Source organism: Salmo salar, chromosome ssa26, assembly GCF_905237065.1.
Source record: "Salmo salar chromosome ssa26, Ssal_v3.1, whole genome shotgun sequence".
Lineage (NCBI taxonomy): Eukaryota > Metazoa > Chordata > Actinopteri > Salmoniformes > Salmonidae > Salmo > Salmo salar.
Genome location: NC_059467.1, coordinates 32,482,771 through 32,504,383, shown reverse-complemented (window position 1 = coordinate 32,504,383; position 21,613 = coordinate 32,482,771). Strand labels below are relative to the sequence as shown.

The 21,613-nt window shown below is 45.2% G+C and overlaps 1 protein-coding gene across 3 annotated transcripts; it reads right to left on the bottom strand.

Annotated features, from left to right (window-relative positions):
- Positions 1–1,655: 1,655 nt before the first annotated feature.
- Positions 1,656–21,494, bottom strand: nnt2 (nicotinamide nucleotide transhydrogenase 2). Of its 3 annotated transcripts, XM_045708829.1 has the most exons (23): positions 21,258–21,494; positions 20,353–20,540; positions 18,926–19,155; positions 18,141–18,358; positions 17,908–17,995; positions 17,639–17,727; positions 16,615–16,802; positions 16,218–16,351; positions 15,923–16,023; positions 15,591–15,681; positions 13,921–14,074; positions 13,647–13,808; positions 11,796–11,906; positions 11,561–11,706; positions 11,249–11,444; positions 9,963–10,196; positions 8,384–8,544; positions 7,190–7,369; positions 6,808–6,967; positions 4,162–4,243; positions 3,658–3,776; positions 2,756–2,871; positions 1,656–2,085 (listed from the first exon to the last, which is right to left on the bottom strand). In XM_045708829.1, the coding sequence occupies exons 2-23, from the start codon at positions 20,486–20,488 to the stop codon at positions 1,939–1,941; spliced, it is 3,243 nt and encodes a 1,080-aa protein (XP_045564785.1). In that variant the 5' UTR covers positions 20,489–20,540; positions 21,258–21,494; the 3' UTR covers positions 1,656–1,938. The 3 variants fall into 3 exon arrangements, with proteins under 3 accessions (XP_045564785.1, XP_045564784.1, XP_045564786.1); XM_045708828.1 differs by lacking the exon at positions 21,258–21,494 and having other exon boundaries at positions 20,353–20,765; XM_045708830.1 differs by lacking the exon at positions 21,258–21,494 and having other exon boundaries at positions 2,013–2,559; positions 20,353–20,769.
- Positions 21,495–21,613: the final 119 nt, after the last annotated feature.

Sequence of the window (21,613 nt, the reverse complement as noted above, 5' to 3'; positions counted from 1 at the left end):
AATCTCATGTCGGCTGGTGCTACACTGTATCTGCCAGTCCATAGTAATCTCATGTCGGCTGGAGCTACACTGTATCTGCCAGTCCATAGTAATCTCATGTCGGCTGTAGCTACACTGTATCTGCCAGTCCATAGTAATCTCATGTCGGCTGTAGCTACACTGTATCTGCCAGTCCATAGTAATCTCATGTCGGCTGTAGCTACACTGTATCTGCCAGTCCATAGTAATCTCATGTCGGCTGTAGCTACACTGTATCTGCCAGTCCATAGTAATCTCATGTCGGCTGTAGCTACACTGTATCTGCCAGTCCATAGTAATCTCATGTCGGCTGTAGCTACACTGTATCTGCCAGTCCATAGTAATCTCATGTCGGCTGTAGCTACACTGTATCTGCCAGTCCATAGTAATCTCATGTCGGCTGTAGCTACACTGTATCTGCCAGTCCATAGTAATCTCATGTCGGCTGTAGCTACACTGTATCTGCCAGTCCATAGTAATCTCATGTCGGCTGGTGCTACACTGTATCTGCCAGTCCATAGTAATCTCATGTCGGCTGGTGCTACACTGTATCTGCCAGTCCATAGTAATCTCATGTCGGCTGTAGCTACACTGTATCTGCCAGTCCATAGTAATCTCATGTCGGCTGGTGCTACACTGTATCTGCCAGTCCATAGTAATCTCATGTCGGCTGTAGCTACACTGTATCTGCCAGTCCATAGTAATCTCATGTCGGCTGGTGCTACACTGTATCTGCCAGTCCATAGTAATCTCATGTCGGCTGGTGCTACACTGTATCTGCCAGTCCATAGTAATCTCATGTCGGCTGTAGCTACACTGTATCTGCCAGTCCATAGTAATCTCATGTCGGCTGGAGCTACACTGTATCTGCCAGTCCATAGTAATCTCATGTCGGCTGGTGCTACACTGTATCTGCCAGTCCATAGTAATCTCATGTCGGCTGTAGCTACACTGTATCTGCCAACACCAGAGTGGAACCATGTGCTATATAACGCAACAAAACCATCAGTAGAGTTAAAAATGTGATGGACCCCATTTTTTTTTTTTAAAGTTCTATGTACAATACATCAGCCTTTTATCCACAACAAGTCAATTTGATAAACATCTCTGGTGGGAAAATGCAGATTTTAGAATATTCTAATAAAACCCAGCTACTGTCTAAAACTTATGTGGAGGACAAAGTACAGCTCTACTTTGATCCAAACTTAAGAGATTGAAACTCTTGGTGCTGTCTTTCAGTGATTCAGGTTCGCCCATCAGATGTGATGCTCTAAGGAATGGTTGTTACTGTGCAACATATGTTGAATTATGAACAGTATGTCGGTGTTCATGTGTTCTGTAGGAAATGTACTGCATTTACATGTGAATACAGAAGTGTAAAGATTTTGATAAAGGCTGGGGTTGAATTCATTACGCTGGACATCTGCCAATGCGGTTTGTTCTTAATGTGCATGTAGGTTCCATTAGCTTTAACAGGCTAGGTCAACATGCTGCTGGTATTTACTGGTTGAGAGCCAGTCTACCGTTAGCATGTGGCTTCATCTCCATGTGGTGCTGCTCAGTGCTTTTCAATGGCAGTGTGTGAAATACCTGATAAGCTCTTAGATACAATTGAATAGGAAACTCTAGCCGACAGATCACATTTAAAACAGATTTTTATTTACAAATCAGGGCAGGCAGTGCATGCAGCATGGGTTAATTTAAATAATTACATTTCTCCAATTTAAAAGAAGTAATCTCAGTCGCTTCAACATCATCACTGCCCAACATCCAATCATATGTACTGAGGACCTCAATCATCATCAAGCCACTAAGTGTAAAAATATTCTACGTTGTTTACTAATCTTAACAGAACCATACACCTGCATCTGGATTAAAGACAAGCCGATAGGGAGTGTGTGTGTACTGTCCATCTGTGTTCTAGTAGTAGGCCTCTCTGATCTTGGCCTGTAGTGTGTCACAGGTCTTCTTGGCATCTCCCAGCAGCATGGATGTGTTGGGCTTGTAGAAGATGGGATTGTCTACTGCAGCATAGCCCACACCCATGGTCCTCTTCATCACAATCACCTACAGTACAGGGAGGGGAACAGGGGAGAGACATGGCTCACATCACCTTTATATTCCTGTTCCCACCGGAGACTGGGTTCCATCCCCAAGTCCACCCTCTGTTTCCAACTGTCTAAATCAGAGGTACGGAAGTACTATTTGAGAAGGTCCAGTCACACACATTTCCTAGGTGGCAAAGGTCCAGATGGATAATATCATTCATCAGCCTAGTAACAAACCCCCACCTCACAACCCATGTGACCTCAAACTGTTCACACCCCTCTTGTTGGCGGAGAGAGAACTGTGCAGCTAATTTCCTGCAATTCTAGAACATTTTGTCATGTCTTATGTGTGATCATATGATACCAGGGGTCGAGGCATGACTAACCCTCATTTATCATTTTAGTTCAGGACCCACGGCGCGTATGACTGGTCTAAATAAATAGTGGCAGAAATATGTTTAAAATAACTAGTCAGTGATCTCATCACAATCCCCTACAGAGGAACAGAAGACAGCACAATCTCATTTTATGCTCTACCTGTGAGAGCCCTTGTCACCCAAAGAGTAGGAGGACTCAGCCCTCAACACCAGAGAGCAGAACAAGACAATATTTTGCATCCTTCCTTCCTTTTGTAAACCAGTGAGAGGGCCCTGTACTAATACTCTTATCCTACCTTCTTCATTCCCTACCTGTTTGGACTTCCAGACCTCCAGGACTGGCATGCCAGCAATGATGGAGTTGGGGTCCTCCTGGGCTGCTGAGTTCACTGTGTCGTTAGCACCCACCACCAGCGTCAGGTCAGTCTCTGTGGGACACACATTCAGTAAAACCAGTAGAGACCCTGGCCAAACTATGGATGGGACCAGCCAGGCAGCGTTACAAACACAACCAAGTGTGAGGGATGCCTGCTGGTCGTTATGATCAATCTATACTGAACAAAAATATAAAACACAACATGCAACAATCAAAGATTTTACTGAGTTACAGTTCATAGAAGGAAATCAGTCAATTTAAATAAATAAATTAGGCCCTAATCTATGGACTTCACATGAATGGGCAGGGGCACAGCCATGGGTGGGCTTGGGAGTGCATAGGCCCACCCACTTGGGGGCCAAGCCCAGCCAATCAGAATAAGTTCTTCCCCAAAAGGGCTTTATTGCAGACATAAATACTCCTCAGACAATCTGGCAGGTGAAGACACCGGATGTGGAGGTCCTGGGCTGGCGTGGTTACACGAGGTCTGCGGTTGTAAGGCTGGTTGGATGTACTGCCAAATTCTCTAAAACGACGTTGGAGGCGGCTTATGGTAAAGATATAAACATTAAATTCTCTGGCAACAGCTCTGGTGGACAATCCTGCGGTCAGCATGCCAATTGTCAGGTGGACGGATTATCTTGGCAAAGGATAAAATGCTCACTAACAGGGATGGAAAGACATTTGTGCACAACATTTTAGAGGCAAAGCTTTTTGTGCGTATGGAACATTTCGGGGAATCTTTTATTTCAGCTCATGAAAAATGGGACCAACAATTTATATGTTGCGTTATATTTTTGTTCAGTAAATTGATCAGTGTGAGTGTGTGTGTTCTGACCTTTGAAGTCCTCATTGATCTCATCCATCTCCAGAACCACGTCGTATGGAACACCTGCCTCAGCCAGGAGCACGTTCAGCTGGCCTGGCATACGACCTGCCACAGGGTGGATACCAAACCTAGAAACACAGAAAAACACACGCACACACAATAATATTGTTTTTATGCAATTCCTCAGTCAGTCAGGGCTTCACAGCTTTGCTCTGAATTTGGAGAATAAAGATGTTTTCCACTCTAAAGCTTTTAGACCCAGATGTGTTTTGTCTTCCTTGAACTTAAGAGGTGACCTGCCAGTGTTCCTGACCAGGAAACTCAAGACGGTCAGTGGGATTGTAAAACTAACTGGAAAGAATGTTATTTTAGAACTCAGACTAATACAGGAAGATATTGTTCTCACTGTGACAGGAGGACTGATGGTCCCCAACAAATTTAAACAGAGTGAAGAGAGAGCGATGATTGAGGAGAGAGAGAGACAGAGAGGATTGTATTATTGTGAAGACTTACCTGACAGACTTGCCCTGCTCTACCAGCATCTTCACCATGTCAGCGATGGGGTACTGGGCCTTAGCCGCACACAGACCCCAACCTACACACACACACGTTATAAGAAGACCCCAACCTACACAATCACAGTGTCACTGTAGGTAAAGTTAAAATGTTACTGTTAAAAGGTATGACTCAGCGATGCACGAAGTAAACAGCAGTGGTGTAAAGTACTTAAGTAAAAATACTCAAAAAAGCACTACTTAAGTAGTTTGTGGGATCTGTACTTTACTATTTAGATTTTTGCCAACTTACTTCACTACATTCCTAAAGCAAATATGTACTTTTTACTCCATACAGTTTCCCTGACACCCAAAAGTACTTGTTACATTTTGACAGGAAAATGGTCCAATTCACACACTGATCAAAAGAACATCCCTGGTCATCTCTACTGCCTCTGATCTGGCTGACTCACTAAACACAAATGCTTTGTTTGTAAATGATGTCTGAGTGTGCCCCTGGCTATCCATCAATACAAATAAATGGTGCCGTCTGCTTTGCTTAATATAAGGAATTAGAAATTGTTTATACTTTTACTTGACACTTAAGTATATTTAAAACCAAATACTTTTAGGCTTTTAATCAAGTAGTATTTTACTGGGTGACTCACTTTTACTTGAGTTATTTTCTATTAAGGTATCTTTACTTTTACTCAAGTATGACAATTGAGTACTTTTCCCACCTCTGGTTAACAGAATATTGGGCCGATTTCCACAACAACTAAGAGTGTTGAAGCGCGAGGTTGAACCTCTGCTGTTTGGTCCCGAAGCTACCATGTAGCAGCGAGGAGCGCACCCGCACACATATACCCTGTACGACTGAGAGCAAGGTCTTGCATCACGCTCATATTAATATCTGAGGTGCTTCTCGTGGCCACGTCATAACTCTACATTGAATGTGTTTGATGGTTCAGGTTGATGTGACCTTCTCCAAGACATGGCAGAGAAATATCATGTCGACCAGATAAACGATAGAGGTAACTTAATGACCAGATAAACGATAGAGGTAACTTAATGACCAGATAAACGATAGAGGTAACTTAATGACCAGATAAACGATAGAGGTAACTTAATGACCAGATAAACGATAGAGGTAACTTAATGACCAGATAAACGATAGAGGTAACTTAATGACCAGATAAACGATAGAGGTAACTTAATGACCAGATAAACGATAGAGGTAACTTAATGACCAGATAAACGATAGAGGTAACTTAATGACCAGATAAACGATAGAGGTAACTTAATGACCAGATAAACGATAGAGGTAACTTAATGACCAGATAAACGATAGAGGTAACTTAATGACCAGATAAACGATAGAGGTAACTTAATGACCAGATAAACGATAGAGGTAACTTAATGACCAGATAAACGATAGAGGTAACTTAATGACCAGATAAACGATAGAGGTAACTTAATGACCAGATAAACGATAGAGGTAACTTAATGACCAGATAAACGATAGAGGTAACTTAATGACCAGATAAACGATAGAGGTAACTTAATGACCAGATAAACGATAGAGGTAACTTAATGACCAGATAAACGATAGAGGTAACTTAATGACCAGATAAACGATAGAGGTAACTTAATGACCAGATAAACGATAGAGGTAACTTAATGCAGAGGTTATTCTTGGAAGAATAAAAACAGAAGTGAATAAAGTCTGTTTGAAACAATTTGTTCTCTTCTGTTCTCCTCTCCTGACCTCTTTCCCCTCCTCTCTCCCAATACCCTTCCTTTATCTCCCTCTTACCTCTCCCCCTTTTCACCTCCTCTTGCCCCATTTCGCACTCTATTCTCGCTTTCCCCTCCTCTCCACCCCTTCACCCTTTCTCTTCCATCTCTCCCCTCCGCTCTCCCTTCTGTCTTAAATCATAGAATTTCTACTGTCTGGGGGTGGTGCGTGCGAGGAAACCCCTTTCCCCTGCCTGTAAGTGTTATGGGGTTGTGTGTGTGTGTGTGTGTGTGTGTGTGTGTGTGTGTTATAGGGCGGGGGTGAAGAAGAGGGCATGCGTGCGAGAGGAACCCCCGCTCCCATGTGTCTGTCTAACGCCTGCCTGTGTAACTGTCCTGGGCTATCAGCGTACTGGATAGAGGTGAGAGGTCAGTGCTGTATGTTGATTACAACTAATCAACTTTGTTTGGAACAAATCCCCCTGACCTCTAACCCCTGGGCCACTGTAGTCTTCTATATTACCAGTTACCTCTGAGGTCTGACTGCCTCCTGCCTGCCTGCCTATCTGCCTGGCGAACAAGCTCGCTCCGCTTCACAGGGACATAGACAAACCGCACCCTCTACTGGACATTCCCTGTCTCTGTCTGTCAGGCTCCAATCCAGATGTTATGCCAGGGTTCATTACTAAATGATCTGGTAGCAGAGTTCAGTCTGGGAGGAGAGCAGAACACACAGACAGAGACATATAGATACATGACTCTGCACACATCCCTCCTACAGTGATGAACACTGGTACACAGGTGTGTTACATAAGTCTACCTCTGAACCCTACCCAGAACTTGCGTGTTGTGCGTACGCATGATTGCATTTGTGCTTTGTGTGTGTGTGTGTGTGTGTGTGTGTGTGTGTGTGTGTGTGTGTGTGTACCTGGGGTGATGATGATGCTGTTGGCCTCTTTAATGAGTTCGATGGACTGGTCCACATTGACCTCTGTGTGGGTGCCTGTGATCTCCATGGGTTTCCCCCCCGCCGTGGAGCTAGTACCGAACCCTCCCAGGATCACGTTGGGCAGGGAACGGTTCATTGCCTGGAAAGAGGGGTGTAACCAGGATTAAAAACAACATTTATATTACATCTCTATGGGGAGCGCGCCAAATCTTTTGATGAATTCCAAAACCAAAAAAATCTCAAAGTGCAAGAGCAAAACTAAGATGACAAGGTTACCTGACTGGCAGGTGAGTGTGAGTGAGAGAGGCTGAGAAAGTGTGTGTGTGTGAGTGAATGCGACTGAGTGTTTAGCAGTACTCACCACACACATGATGTAGGAGAGGATAGCACCAGACGAGCCAATCAGAGCTCCTACAATGGTCATGAGGTTGTTGTCCAATAGGAATCCCTCGGCACACAGCGCCCAACCAGAGTAGGAATTGAGCACAGTGATGACCACGGGCATGTCAGCGCCCCCGATGGCCATCGTCAGGGTTACACCCTACAGGAACACAACCACAGTCAGGACACGCTTCAGTCACTAGTTGGGTTGCAAAATTCCCAGGTTTTCCAGAAATACCAGTTGGAGGATTCCTGGATTTCCTGTTAATTCCCCACTGATTCCAGTAATCTTCCAACCTCGATTTTTCGAAAAGATGTGATTCTTTGGAAAGTTACTAGAATCTTGGAACTCTACCCAGCAAACCGGGAACATTCCCAGAACATTAGCTAAGATTCCCATTAAGTTCTAGGTAGTGTTTTATCTAACATTAGGATGATAACATCCCAAAAACATTCAAATAATATTTGTTTTTTTTCTTTTCAGAATTTTTTTTAAATGTAATATCCTTGGAATGTATTCCTAACATTCACTGAAAGGTTGTGCACAACACTGGTAACAACCACTCCAGAACATTCCCCAAACGTTCTCATGAGGTTTCCAGGTAAGGTAGAAATGCACCAGTAATGTTTTTAGAACATACTGCTGCAACGAAATATAGGAGCAATGTTCTGGGAATGTTCTGGCAACATCAGGCAATTTTTTTATACAAACATTGTGTAATCATGAGCCAACTGGCCAGGTTTTGTGTTATGACAATTGCCGAAACCTAACGAATGTTCTGGGAACTTTTACAGAGCCAATTTTGGTTTGCTGGGTAGTCAATAGATAAACCCCTCACATTAACTTTATGTAACTTTATGATACTGTGTTATTTCCTCTAGATCAGGGGTAGGCAACTAGATTAAGCCATGGAATGATTTTTGTTGGAGCAGAAACAAACTATACAAAAAAATGTTAAACACTCGGGCCAGTTTTGGCCAGCGGGCCGCCTGTTGCCTAACCCTGCGGTAGATTTTGGTTGTTGTTGTAGCCTTTATCAAGGTCAGTCCCACCAACATTGTTGAGTGTCAAAGTTATTCTTATTCTGATTAGAGCTGAATAACACTATTGGTCATTGGCAGTCTTTCTTCACCATGTCTGTATAAAACATTGCAGCTTTAGCCATGTTCTCACCATGATGGTGGAGAGTCCAGACACTCCAACCAGACAGCCCATGCCAGTAGCGTAGTCAGCACTGAGCATGAAGGGAATCATACCACCAACAGACGCCGTCATGAGACCGGCGTTCATCATGTGACGCCCCGGCAACATCAGCGGGGCGGAGTTCAGAACGCCTGACAGGAGGGAATACAGAACAATATTCACTAAACTGCACCCGGAACTCAAAACTCAGAATTGATCATTCTGAACTGGAAATTGGGAACAGAGAGGAGTGGAACGGGGCAGGGAATCCTGGAAGGAGAGATGGTGTAGGGTTGTATTGATATATCACATTGATTAGAGCGAGGGGTGGAGGTCAGGTGGAGCCTTCTATTATATTGATAACAGACCACAGATCTGGCAGGGACTCCCGCCTTCGGTCTGCCTCTCATTACCAGTGATCACAGAGGGAACAGAGAACTATAGATAGACAACCGTTTCTCACATGGGCCAAAAAAATAACTCCCCTCCATAGAGAAGCAGCCCCCCCACACACTTAAAGAGAAGATTCACCCATTTTGAATGTTATATTGTTTTTGTGCATCTCTGAGTGATGTTCTATCGATTTCCTGGGTCATTTAATGTTTTCATGTGTATCTGAGTTACTGGTGTTCAAGCAGGCAGAAATCCATCCGGTTTGACGTAGCACTGTGATAAAGTCTCTCTCACTACCCTGGAAGTTAACAGGAATAGGACTTTTAGATGGTGAAAACGTCTCTCATACATGTCAGATTTCAATACTGGCTGATGTCATAACACGGGAGGTTGTCTTCTCTCAAATGACTCAACGATCATATTTTTTGAGATATTCCTACCTTCGAGAAATTTTAAATTTAACAGAGGGTCTAGCACATTTCTCCTATTTGTCTGCCTCTTCAGTCCTGGGTGCATCGCATGGTGCAGTTGTGAATGTCAGACTCCACTCCGAGGCACATCGATCTGCAGGTTGAACAGGTGAGATTGTAGACTCCTAAAATTGATAGTGCAGTTTGTTTAGGCAATTTTACAGCTAACTAGCTACTTCATATACTGATATTGTCTTTGGTATTATTGTGTGTAGCTAAGTTTGCTAGCTAGCTAGCCAGCCCGTCCATAGAGAGAGCATTGCGGATTTGGTAGTCGACTTGAGCTGCAACATATTTCCACAACAATTTTTACATTTCTACCAAACTTATTATAAACGCCAAACTGAAACATTTAATCACAAAAGATATTGCTCTCACATATGTGTTATTTAACACTGTACATTATAGGAAGGAGTGGATTTGGGTGGATTTTTCCTTTAACAACTGTTACCTTACCAACATAGAACTCCTACAAGCCTCCCGGCCCTTCCACTCTGTCAGGCACGCAATAATCAGACACACACACACACACACCATCCTGGCCTGGATTTCCCATGGGATCTTGAGCTTTGGCTAGATCAAAGGAGGCAATCAGTACCACAGGACAGAGAGCTCAGAGAGAGAGAGCGAGAGAGCGAGTGTGTGTGTGTGTGTGTGTGTCTGTCTGTGTTCCTGCATCCACGTGTGTTAATGGCAGTCTACGGTACCTTGCAGCTTGCCATAGGCCACCAGTGACCCGCTGAAGGTGACCCCTCCGATGTATGTGCCGAGGTAGGCCACAGTCTTCACCATGTTGGCTGCAGGGTGCACGTCCAGGTGGGGGTACTCGATCATGTACTCTGCCACACAGGTCAGCACTGCAGCCAGACCCACCAGGCTGTGGAAGGCAGCTACCAGCTGGGGGAGGTCGGTGATCTCAATACGCTTAGCAATGGTCAGACCTGGGGAAGCAGAGTAGCAGAGGGTCAGAAACACGCAGTAGGGCACGGGGGAAAACAGACACGCCGTCACATTAGAGACCTTCAGTTCTATATAAGTACCGATGGCTGTAGGTCCTAGCAGTTGATTTGGAATTCAGCAACAACAAAGAACAGCCCTGAATCTCTGAAGGTGGCCAAATGTATAAGACATTTTCTATGGAAGAATTTTCTCCTGGTCTCGCAGTGCTTCACATGGAGTTGGACTAACTCTCAGTGCTACAACATACTGTATTTGCTGGGAAGGCAACCATCTGGACTGAATTACTTTTGTATTCATATTGGGCATTAACATCAGAAGTAACAGAATAGTCTGGAGGCACGCTCTAAACAGTGTTGTCAAAAACCCTAATAAAATAACAACTAGTTCTCTAAAGGATAATATTACTAATATCAGACTGCGTAAACACACATGCCCTGTGTGTGTGTCTGACAGCTGCCAGGGCCTAAGAGAATAATAACATCATATCAGTATAACACACCACTACTAAAGTACACACACACACCTAAAGTACTCTGACACCATGAAGATATCAGAACAGGTATATCTGTAAATCTAGACAGCATGATGGATGGTCCATCATAGTTTCAATAATTCACACTCATTTTTCAAAGACTACAGAAATAATATGCAAAGTCGATAACATGTAAAAACCTTAATCATGGTTTTATACACTTTTAAACAAATGTAGAATGGTGTATGAGATCAGATATTTCTAGACTTTTCTGCCTGTGTTGTCCAGACCAAAATCCTCATCACCAATGGCAGAAGGAAAAGTTCAGAGGTAGAAACATGGCATCTAGCTGGAAAAGTTGACTTGGGCCCGTTTCCCGGACACAGATTAAGCCTGGTCTTGGAGGAAGGGCCCAGTGTCTTCTGGTGGCCATGGGCTTTTTAGTTTCCATTTGAATCATAAAGTATTTTTAGATGTTTAAACACACTTTCAATACATTTTGATTAGATTTGAGATGGTATGTATGTGTATATGGCTGTGTGGTGTGGCAGGTCTACGTACCCAGGGTTCCTCCGGTGGCCATGGCGGCACTCATCTGTGCCAGCAGCTCGGGAGAGGGCTTCAGGGAGCCAAGGGTGGCAGCGATGCCCCCTGCTACCCCCATCATGCCCAGGGCATTACCCAGACGACTGGTGCCCTGTGAAGACAGCCCTGCCAATGCTCCCACACAGCACATACCAGACCCCAGGTACATCATCTGGAATACACAGTGTTACACAACATAACACACAACACAGTTGGCTTCCTAACCCCAGGTAGTTACATCATTTGTAGAACAGCACTTCAACAATCACAACGGCACATCAGTGTCACCTGCTCGATGTGGAAGCCAGCAGCCACAGAGGCCCCGTAACCTCCTATGAAGACTCCTATTGGCAGACCGTACAGGTAGTTGTACTCTGGAGGGTCTGTAGGACGCTTAAACATGTCCAGCATCCTCTGGGTGATCATGAACCCACCTGGGAGGACAGAGACAGGTAGTGACAGTGAGTGAGTGCGCGCTTGTGTGCGTGCGAGTGCGCATGTGTGTGTCGTGTGTGTGCCGGACCTGCGATGTTGATGGAGGAGACGAAGGCTGCAGCCAGAGCCAGGCCCTCGGGGAAGGAGGAGGGGTGAAGACCTCCCCCCATCAGGACCAGACCACCCACAGCAGTCAGACCTGACATGTGGAGAGAAGACATGTTCACACACACCTTGTTCAAAGTCCAGGTGCTTGAAGGAGTAAAGAAATGTAATAATGTAACAGTTTCTGCAGGGGTTTCTTAGAGGGAGAAAATAAGCAGAGGGCTTTGTTACACTACACAGCTCAATACTACAGACACACTCAGTATGGAGAATAGGGTGACCATTACTTACTGACACACCCAGTATGGAGAATAGGGTGACCATTACTTACTGACACACCCAGTATGGAGAATAGGGTGACCATTACTTACTGACACACCCAGTATGGAGAATAGGGTGACCATTACTTACAGACACACCCAGTATGGAGAATAGGGTGACCATTACTTACTGACACACCCAGTATGGAGAATAGGGTGACCATTACTTACTGACACACCCAGTATGGAGAATAGGGTGACCATTACTTACTGACACACCCAGTATGGAGAATAGGGTGACCATTACTTACTGACACACCCAGTATGGAGAATAGGGTGACCATTACTTACTGACACACCCAGTATGGAGAATAGGGTGACCATTACTTACTGACACACCCAGTATGGAGAATAGGGTGACCATTACTTACTGACACACCCAGTATGGAGAATAGGGTGACCATTACTTACTGACACACCCAGTATGGAGAATAGGGTGACCATTACTTACTGACACACCCAGTATGGAGAATAGGGTGACCATTACTTAGACACACCCAGTATGGAGAATAGGGTGACCATTACTTACAGACACACCCAGTATGGAGAATAGGGTGACCATTACTTACAGACACACCCAGTATGGAGAATAGGGTGACCATTACTTACTGACACACCCAGTATGGAGAATAGGGTGACCATTACTTACTGACACACCCAGTATGGAGAATAGGGTGACCATTACTTACTGACACACCCAGTATGGAGAATAGGGTGACCATTACTTACTGACACACCCAGTATGGAGAATAGGGTGACCATTACTTACAGACACACCCAGTATGGAGAATAGGGTGACCATTACTTACAGACACACCCAGTATGGAGAATAGGGTGACCATTACTTACAGACACACCCAGTATGGAGAATAGGGTGACCATTACTTACTGACACACCCAGTATGGAGAATAGGGTGACCATTACTTACAGACACACCCAGTATGGAGAATAGGGTGACCATTACTTACTGACACACCCAGTATGGAGAATAGGGTGACCATTACTTACTGACACACCCAGTATGGAGAATAGGGTGACCATTACTTACAGAGACACCCAGTATGGAGAATAGGGTGACCATTACTTACTGACACACCCAGTATGGAGAATAGGGTGACCATTACTTACTGACACACCCAGTATGGAGAATAGGGTGACCATTACTTACTGACACACCCAGTATGGAGAATAGGGTGACCATTACTTACTGACACACCCAGTATGGAGAATAGGGTGACCATTACTTACTGACACACCCAGTATGGAGAATAGGGTGACCATTACTTACTGACACACCCAGTATGGAGAATAGGGTGACCATTACTTACTGACCTACCAGGGTCGTATTCACTAGACACCAAACAGCTGAAAACTGACCCACACAAGGAGGGACTGACAAAACCTGCCCAATAAATGCTTGTTTTTCATTGCAAAGCATTTTAATACATTTTACTAAGGTGTGCACAAATAAATATGGCCCAGCAGTGACACTGTTTGAGCCCTGACCTCTTACCTGAGATGGCGTTGGTGACGGACATGAGGGGTGAGTGGAGGGCGGGGGTGACGCCCCACACCGTGTGGTATCCCACAATGCCGGCCAGGCCGAAAGTGGTGACCATCTGGGTGAAGGCTGCGTTGGGCGCCGCCAGGCCCAGAGCCAGACATGTAGAGAGACCTGGGGACAGGAGAGGACAGCAGAGAGGGAGGGAGTTAGGGTGTGTGTGTGTGTGTGTGTGTGTGTGTGTATGTGTGTGCGTGTGTAAGTGTGTGCGGTGTGAGTGTCTGACCTGCGGTGTAGACACCAGCGTTGGTCAAGGTCTTCTGGAAGGGTGAGACCACAGCTGCCTTCTCTGCCGCTAGCTCTGCTACACTTTTCTGTTTGACTGGAGCGGCAGGGGGTTGTGTCTTAGGTTGGGGGGATGGGAACAGGCTTCTGCCTTCCTGGAGATGTAACAAACACAACGTGAGAGATGCACAATATGACAAACACACAATGTAAAAAATACACAAGATGAAAAATACACAACGTGACAAATACATATCGTTAGAGGAATACACACATTGAGAAACACGTGAGCAATTGATAAATATTCTAAATGGAGGTTATTGTTAGAAATGGAGGGATCCTGTCATGGATTTAATTGGAATCCTTGCTTTTTAAAAAGTGAGTTTCTACGGCATGTAAGGTTGAAAATAAGTGACTGACCAATCACGTGCAAGTTGAGGTTCTTAACTAGAAGACAGGATTCTTCATCTGTCTACCTAAGGGACCTGAGTAGCAACCACGGGGATATAACGATGGAACATAGCTAGCGAGAAAAATCACATTGAAATAGCATGAATAATTCTTTGTTTAATACGTGGTAAGGTGACACGCCTCGTGCCTTCTCTGCCTCTCTAGTCTGCCATAAACACTGTCAAAGTGTCAAAACTGTCAAATCAAGACATTCCTGGAAAAGTGCATTTAAAAAAGATATTTCATAACTAGCATTCCTGTTTCTCACGTAAACTGTGCTATGTGCAGCCAGCTGGATTCCAGCTCTGAGAGACTATAGCAGGGTGGCTTATGGGTCATGGTGACGCTTCACTCACAAATCACAGCCTGCATCCCAAATGGCACCCTATTTCCTATATAGGGAGCTACTTTTGACCAGGGCCCATAGGATGCCATTTGGGAGGCAGAGAAAGTCTGACGTGGACTCTTCAACTCATTCAACAGAGAAGATCTGCCAAACTTTGATTTTGGAGGGAAATATCACGTTTAAAACTCCCTGCTTTCTTCAGTCTCAGTGTGACTGATTCGCCTACTTTGGAGCCACTTTACTTATCGTGTCAATTGAAACAAAACCGAATCCAACCTTTTTTCACGGGTGAAGACAGCATTTGCACCCAGAATTTGACGGGGGAAAAAATACAACCAACCTCAAGAGACATCTGAAAGAGAGTCCTCACAATATATACGCTCAGGTAATAACAGATTATTAATGCTAGTTAAGTAGTAACTAACTAACTATGACAGAACTTTGATTCCAATACGCTACAGTATGTTAAAGGTTGTGATTTATCATCTGCTGCAGAGTAATGTGTTCTTCTGCCAATCTGGCTGTTGGGAAAAGAATCTACAATAGGATTTTTTGCAGAAAAATATGTTGGTAGGACAAGGCTGTGTATGTTTGTGCACATGGAAGTCAGTGATTTATGTTTACTATATGTTAATGAGACAATGGAAATGGAACGACTAAAATGAGACTAAATCAAAAGGGCATTTAGTTGACTAAAATGGCCCATTGTTTTATTCATTTTGACAACAACTAGACTAAATCATTATTCAAATGACAAAAATGTGACTTAATGATATTTTAGTCAAAATGACCAAGACTAGACAAAACAATAAATAAAAGAGTACCAAAATGGACATATTCTACATACAGTATCAATAGACACATATACTACACACCTGCATGACCATGGTTCCTCTGATGACATGGTCCAGTGTCCCATGATCAAACTCTTCTTTGGGCTCAAAGTGGAAGTAGTCCTTGTCTGGGCTGATGGGAATAATCCCAATTAAAATCATACATTAATACATCACATTTATATACTGTACCACCTTCATCAAACTCCAATCCTTTTACACTTGACCAGGAACAACTCAGGGCCTGGTGTTTTTCCTGGTCAGGTAACGTGATCGGTTCTAGGGAAAACTACTGTCCCTGTCTAGTAGTATAATAAAGTGTCTATCCATCCAAAACCCTGTCCACCCACCCACCCACCCACCCGTCTCTTTACCTGATGGCCTTGAGCAGTTTGAGCACGTTGTTGGAGTACAGGGTGCTGGCTTGGGTGGGCATACGGCTGGGCAGGTCCGTGAAGCCGATGTGTGTCACACCCTGAGGAGAAACACACACAGCTCTGTTACACAGCTCTGTTACACACACACACACACACACACACACACACACACACACACACACACACACACACACACACACACACACACACACACACACACACACACACAAACTCCAACTATACACACTCTAGGGACAGTATTATTCTTCCAGAACTGAGCTGGTCTCCTCACCTTGTGTACATGCAGCTCTCCAGGCTTGGTGGTCTCAATGTTTCCTCCAGCCTCAGCAGCCAGATCTACCACCACAGAGCCATCCTTCATAGACTCCACCATCTCTGTCTTGATCAGGATGGGAGCTCGCTTACCTACAGAGGGCATGGTCACGGATCATTATAGAAAGGGAAATTATTAAGATAGAAAGAATGGAATGAAATTGATGATGATAGAGAAAGGAGGGAGAGACGTCAGAGAGAAACAAAGAAAGGAGAACAAGCAGACAGACTATGAATGAATGAATGAATGAATGAATGAATGAATGAATGAATGAGATACTGAATAAATGAATGAATGAATGAAATGAATGAATGAGAGCATGAATGAATGAGATACTGAATGAATGAATGTTCACCTGGGATGAGAGCAGTACTGATGAGGATGTCCACATCTTTACACTGCTTGGCAAACAACTCCATCTCAGCTGCAATGAACTCTGGGGACATCTCCTTGGCGTAACCTCCAACACCGTCCCCGGACTCCTTAATGTGCACCTCCAAAGGCTCCGCCCCGAACGACTTAAACTGTTCCAGAGCTGCTGGTCTGAGGGTGGACACAGAACATCACCATCATCAATACTGTACCTGGTATCGAAGACTAACTACAACTCATCTGGTACTGCAACTCACCTGGTATTAAAGCTTCTGACTGCAACTCACCTGGTATTAAAGCTTCTGACTGCAGCTCACCCGGTATTAAAGCTTCTGACTGCAGCTCACCCGGTATTAAAGCTTCTGACTGCAGCTCACCCGGTATTAAAGCTTCTGACTGCAGCTCACCCGGTATTAAAGCTTCTGACTGCAGCTCACCCGGTATTAAAGCTTCTGACTGCAGCTCACCCGGTATTAAAGCTTCTGACTGCAGCTCACCCGGTATTAAAGCTTCTGACTGCAGCTCACCCGGTATTAAAGCTTCTGACTGCAGCTCACCTGGTATTAAAGCTTCTGACTGCAGCTCACCTGGTATTAAAGCTTCTGACTGCAGCTCACCTGGTATTAAAGCTTCTGACTGCAGCTCACCCGGTATTAAAGCTTCTGACTGCAGCTCACCCGGTATTAAAGCTTCTGACTGCAGCTCACCCGGTATTAAAGCTTCTGACTGTAACTCACCCGGTATTAAAGCTTCTGACTGCAGCTCACCCGGTATTAAAGCTTCTGACTGCAGCTCACCCGGTATTAAAGCTTCTGACTGCAGCTCACCTGGTATTAAAGCTTCTGACTGCAGCTCACCTGGTATTAAAGCTTCTGACTGCAGCTCACCTGGTATTAAAGCTTCTGACTGCAGCTCACCTGGTATTAAAGCTTCTGACTGCAGCTCACCTGGTATTAAAGCTTCTGACTGCAGCTCACCTGGTATTAAAGCTTCTGACTGCAGCTCACCTGGTATCGAAGCCTCTGACGATAGCGCCCATAGACTTGGCGGCTCCAGCTGCAGCCAAACCAGCCACTCCACCTCCGATGACCAGGACCTGGAAGGGTTAACATGATGGCAGTCAAAGATACAGCAACGTTATATTGATCCCACGGACTCTGCAGTACAGTCCAGATGACAGGTTAGTCAAAACACTATAATATAGTTAATGCTCTGAGATGTTACAGTTGTTCAGCTTTGACAGGTACAGTGATATAACTGCCATAGAAGGACTTACCTTGGCTGGGGGGACTTTCCCTGCTGCTGTGATCTGACCAGTGAAGAATCTGCCAAAGTGGTTAGCAGCCAGAACAACAGCCTTGTACCTGCAGGACACACACAGTTCTATGAACACATTGAACAAGTTTCAGAGCTGGAGGCTAAGACATATGCGTTACTGTGTGTGTACGTATGAGTGTGTGCATGCGTGGATGTCTGCATGTCTGGGTCTCTGTGCATGTCTCCCCTTACCCTGCAATGTTAGCCATGGAGCTGAGTGCGTCGTAGCCCTGTGCGATGGTGACTCGCGGGACCTGATCCATGGCCAGCACGGTGGTCTGACTCTGGACCAGCTTCTCCATGAGATCAGGATTCTGGGCTGGGTAGATGAAGCTCACCAGGGTGGATTTAGGCTTCAGCAGCTCTGACTCATGTTTGCCAGTAGCCTCGTTCAACACTGGAGCTCTCACCTGGAGAGAAAGTTCAAGAGAGAAGATGGGTCAGAGGTTACCAGGGGCCAACAATGTCTAAGAGATTGAAATGTTTATTTTGTTTCCTCTACTAGCTTAAACAACCAGCAACAATGATTTACTCAGACTTTACCTGGTTTCACCAGTGTTATCCCATACCTAATACATTGGAAGGGCAAAACTCATTCCTCACTCAATTTGTTGTGCAAAACTCCCATTGACATACTATAAGTGTGAAGTATGGTTTACAATAAAGTTCCATTTCAACATGTATCTATCTGAAGTTATGTTCTGGCCCTCAATAGTTCATAACACATTTTGTTGCCTAACAGCACGTTCGAGGGGATCTGGCTGAGCGAGGAACTGTGTGGGATAACTAATCTTGATCTCATGATGAGTAGTTCATGGAATGCAAGATGATCTGTAGATCCATGATTCTGCACAGAGCCTTCATCAGGCCGATCCTCTCAGATGTAACCCTGCAGCCCTAGGTTCAAGTTAACTCCCGGCCCAGTACTGACCACACTGAGTTTGAGTTTAGTTTGAGTTCCATAGCCCAGTACTGACCTTGAGGACCAGGTCAGATCCGAAGGCCCCGTTAGTGTCTGTGATGGAGGCTCCAGCGTTTATGTACATTTGGTCAGAGAACTTAGCGTGGTCTCCTGCTCCAGACTCCACCTGGACGTTGAAACCCTGTTTGACGAGCAGCTCCACCCCCGCAGGGGACACAGCCACACGACGCTCATTCTTAAAGATCTCCTTAGGAACTCCTACCACCAGGTCCTTATACAGCCGTCCTGTATGAACACACACAAGCTCATTTTAACAAACACTTGAGGACAACCACATAAGATACACCACACCTCGGGGAAAAACAATGGGTGTGATTTACACACACTGAATCAGTGCGCGCACACAAACACATCTATACAGATACATGAGTGGGAGACATGAGTATAGCCTTACAATTAACAGCATGAAGAGTAAACCAAGTCTGAGTTCAGAAAACAGTGCTGTTTGCCGTTATCAAGACTAGGTGAGAATCTGGGAGAGACTGACAGGTTCAGGGTAAAAGAGGCTGCAGATGAGACTGTGGAAGAGGCAGGGAAGGGAGTAAGGAAGTGAGGCAGGGAGTGAGGCAGGTTGTAGTGTACTAGGCCGTAGTGACTACTACTGTAGTGTGTAAATCATACTAAGGCAGGCTGTAGTGTACTAGGCCGTAGTGACTACTACTGTAGTGTGTGTAAGTTAGACTAAAAGACAGTGTAGTTCTGCAGCGGAAAGTGAGTTGGGCCGGAGAGGCCGGTGGAGAGTCGGGTTTCACATATCAGTCCTTACACGGTGTGGTGACCTCCCCAGCACAGAAACATTATTAGCAGCTGGTTGGCTGCGAGCCAGTACCCACACCACGACGAGGCCTGCTCTGTCTCTCCCACACAGACCCAAACCCTGCTCTGCTAAACGCCCCAGTAACACACAAAACTTCCACAAACACACAACATACACTCCAGCACAGCTACCTCAGTCAGTGACAACACAGGGTAGTGTTTATAAAAAGTAGATCTGCCATGGAACAGCAGAATACACATTTCACCTTTAACTGACCTCTCTTACATGTTCTCTTTGCAGGTTAGCAACAGAGTGTGGAGTTAGCCACGGTCAGGTTAGCACCCCATAGAAACATTAGCTAAATTGATTCACGGTCCTATTGTTTCCCATTTCAACAAATTCTCTAACAACCCCTATTCCAAACACAACCGCCACTGCTCTGTGGGAGTTTTTCCACTCCTCCAGCCAGGGGAGAAAATGTCCTTAACTGAACTGCTGTTTAGTTTCCCAATGCCTTTAGTAAGACAGAGAGGAGAAGCTATAAAACAACAAGCAGCCAGGCCTAGACTGCCTATTGTGGCAAAAATACAGATAAGACAATTACCAGAAGATAGTGTTAAGGAGTTTGTGTGTTTGTTAAGGAGTTCTAGTTGTGTGTGTACTACCTTTAGCAGGCTCACAGTTCCAGAGCTGTGGGAAGGTCCTGAAGGCCCGTTGGCCAGGTGTGTGGTGGCGAACACCTTGCTGGAGCAAGGTGACAGTGGAGCCGCAGCAGGAGACACAGCGCAGCAGAGAGGACATGGCTAGTGCTGCTGAGGGACAGGCCTGTAGCTGTACCTCTGGTCAACAACACCTAGAGACACAAACAGGTGTGTGTGTGTGTGTGTTACAGGTGGGAACGTCTTCTAACACTACGTCTTCTTGCTGCTTCCTCAGCCAGCCTTGCTTATCTTAACTGCCCCCGGAAAGTCCTGAACACACACACACTTTCTCTTCAGCTGCTGGGCCTAGCGACGGCAGTGTGACATTTCAGCTGTGCAGGACAGGACGCAGGGCTGTATACACACTACACAAAGCTACGCGAGATCTGGAAATATGACAGTGTGGTTGTGACAAGAACACTCCTGACTGCTGGGTGAGAGCATAGGACAGGGGAGGGGGTTGGGTAGGAGTAGGGACAGGAACAGAAAGGGTAGGGCTGGGGTAGAGGCTGGAGACAGGCAGTAGATCTACATGCAGAAACTGGGGCAGAGAGAAAGAGGGATTATATCCACATGCCGTGTTGTGGGTTAGCAGAGCACAAGGCAGCAGCAGCTCAAACGATACACACAGCCTCTCTCTAATTCATTCATACACTCCCTCCCTCCCTCTCGCTCTCTGCTGTTGTTGCACCAGTTGAGTACAACTCAGACAGGGTGGAAAACTGGGACACAAGTCTCTTACAACAACCCGTAGCTCTACATTTTGTCCGTGCATGACTGTTGCTTCCATTCATTCCTGCATGATTAAACAGAAAAGTAAGAGAAAAGTGTTTATTACTAGGGTAGCTACAAAAAGATTTCTCACTAACCTTCTGGTAGTTTTCGTCTCAGCCGGAAAACAGTTCCTGTTTGATCAGTTATAAAATACAGTAGGGCAATTTGGTTGGTCGGAACGACCTTCGCTTTTTCATTTGTCGGGCGCACGGAACGAAGTTTCGGTATCGCAGGTTTATTGCCGCGTTCATACGAAAAGTCGGAACTAGGAAACTAGAACATGTCCGACTTGCTAATTGGTTGAGCGCGGCACGTGTACAACTACAGCCAGTTAGCAAGTCAGACATTTCCGAGTTTCCTAGTTCTGACTATAACGTCAACAATGCATATATCATTGACTATAGAGACTATGCGAGTCTCTCATAACCACATTAATACCACTGCAGGCTGA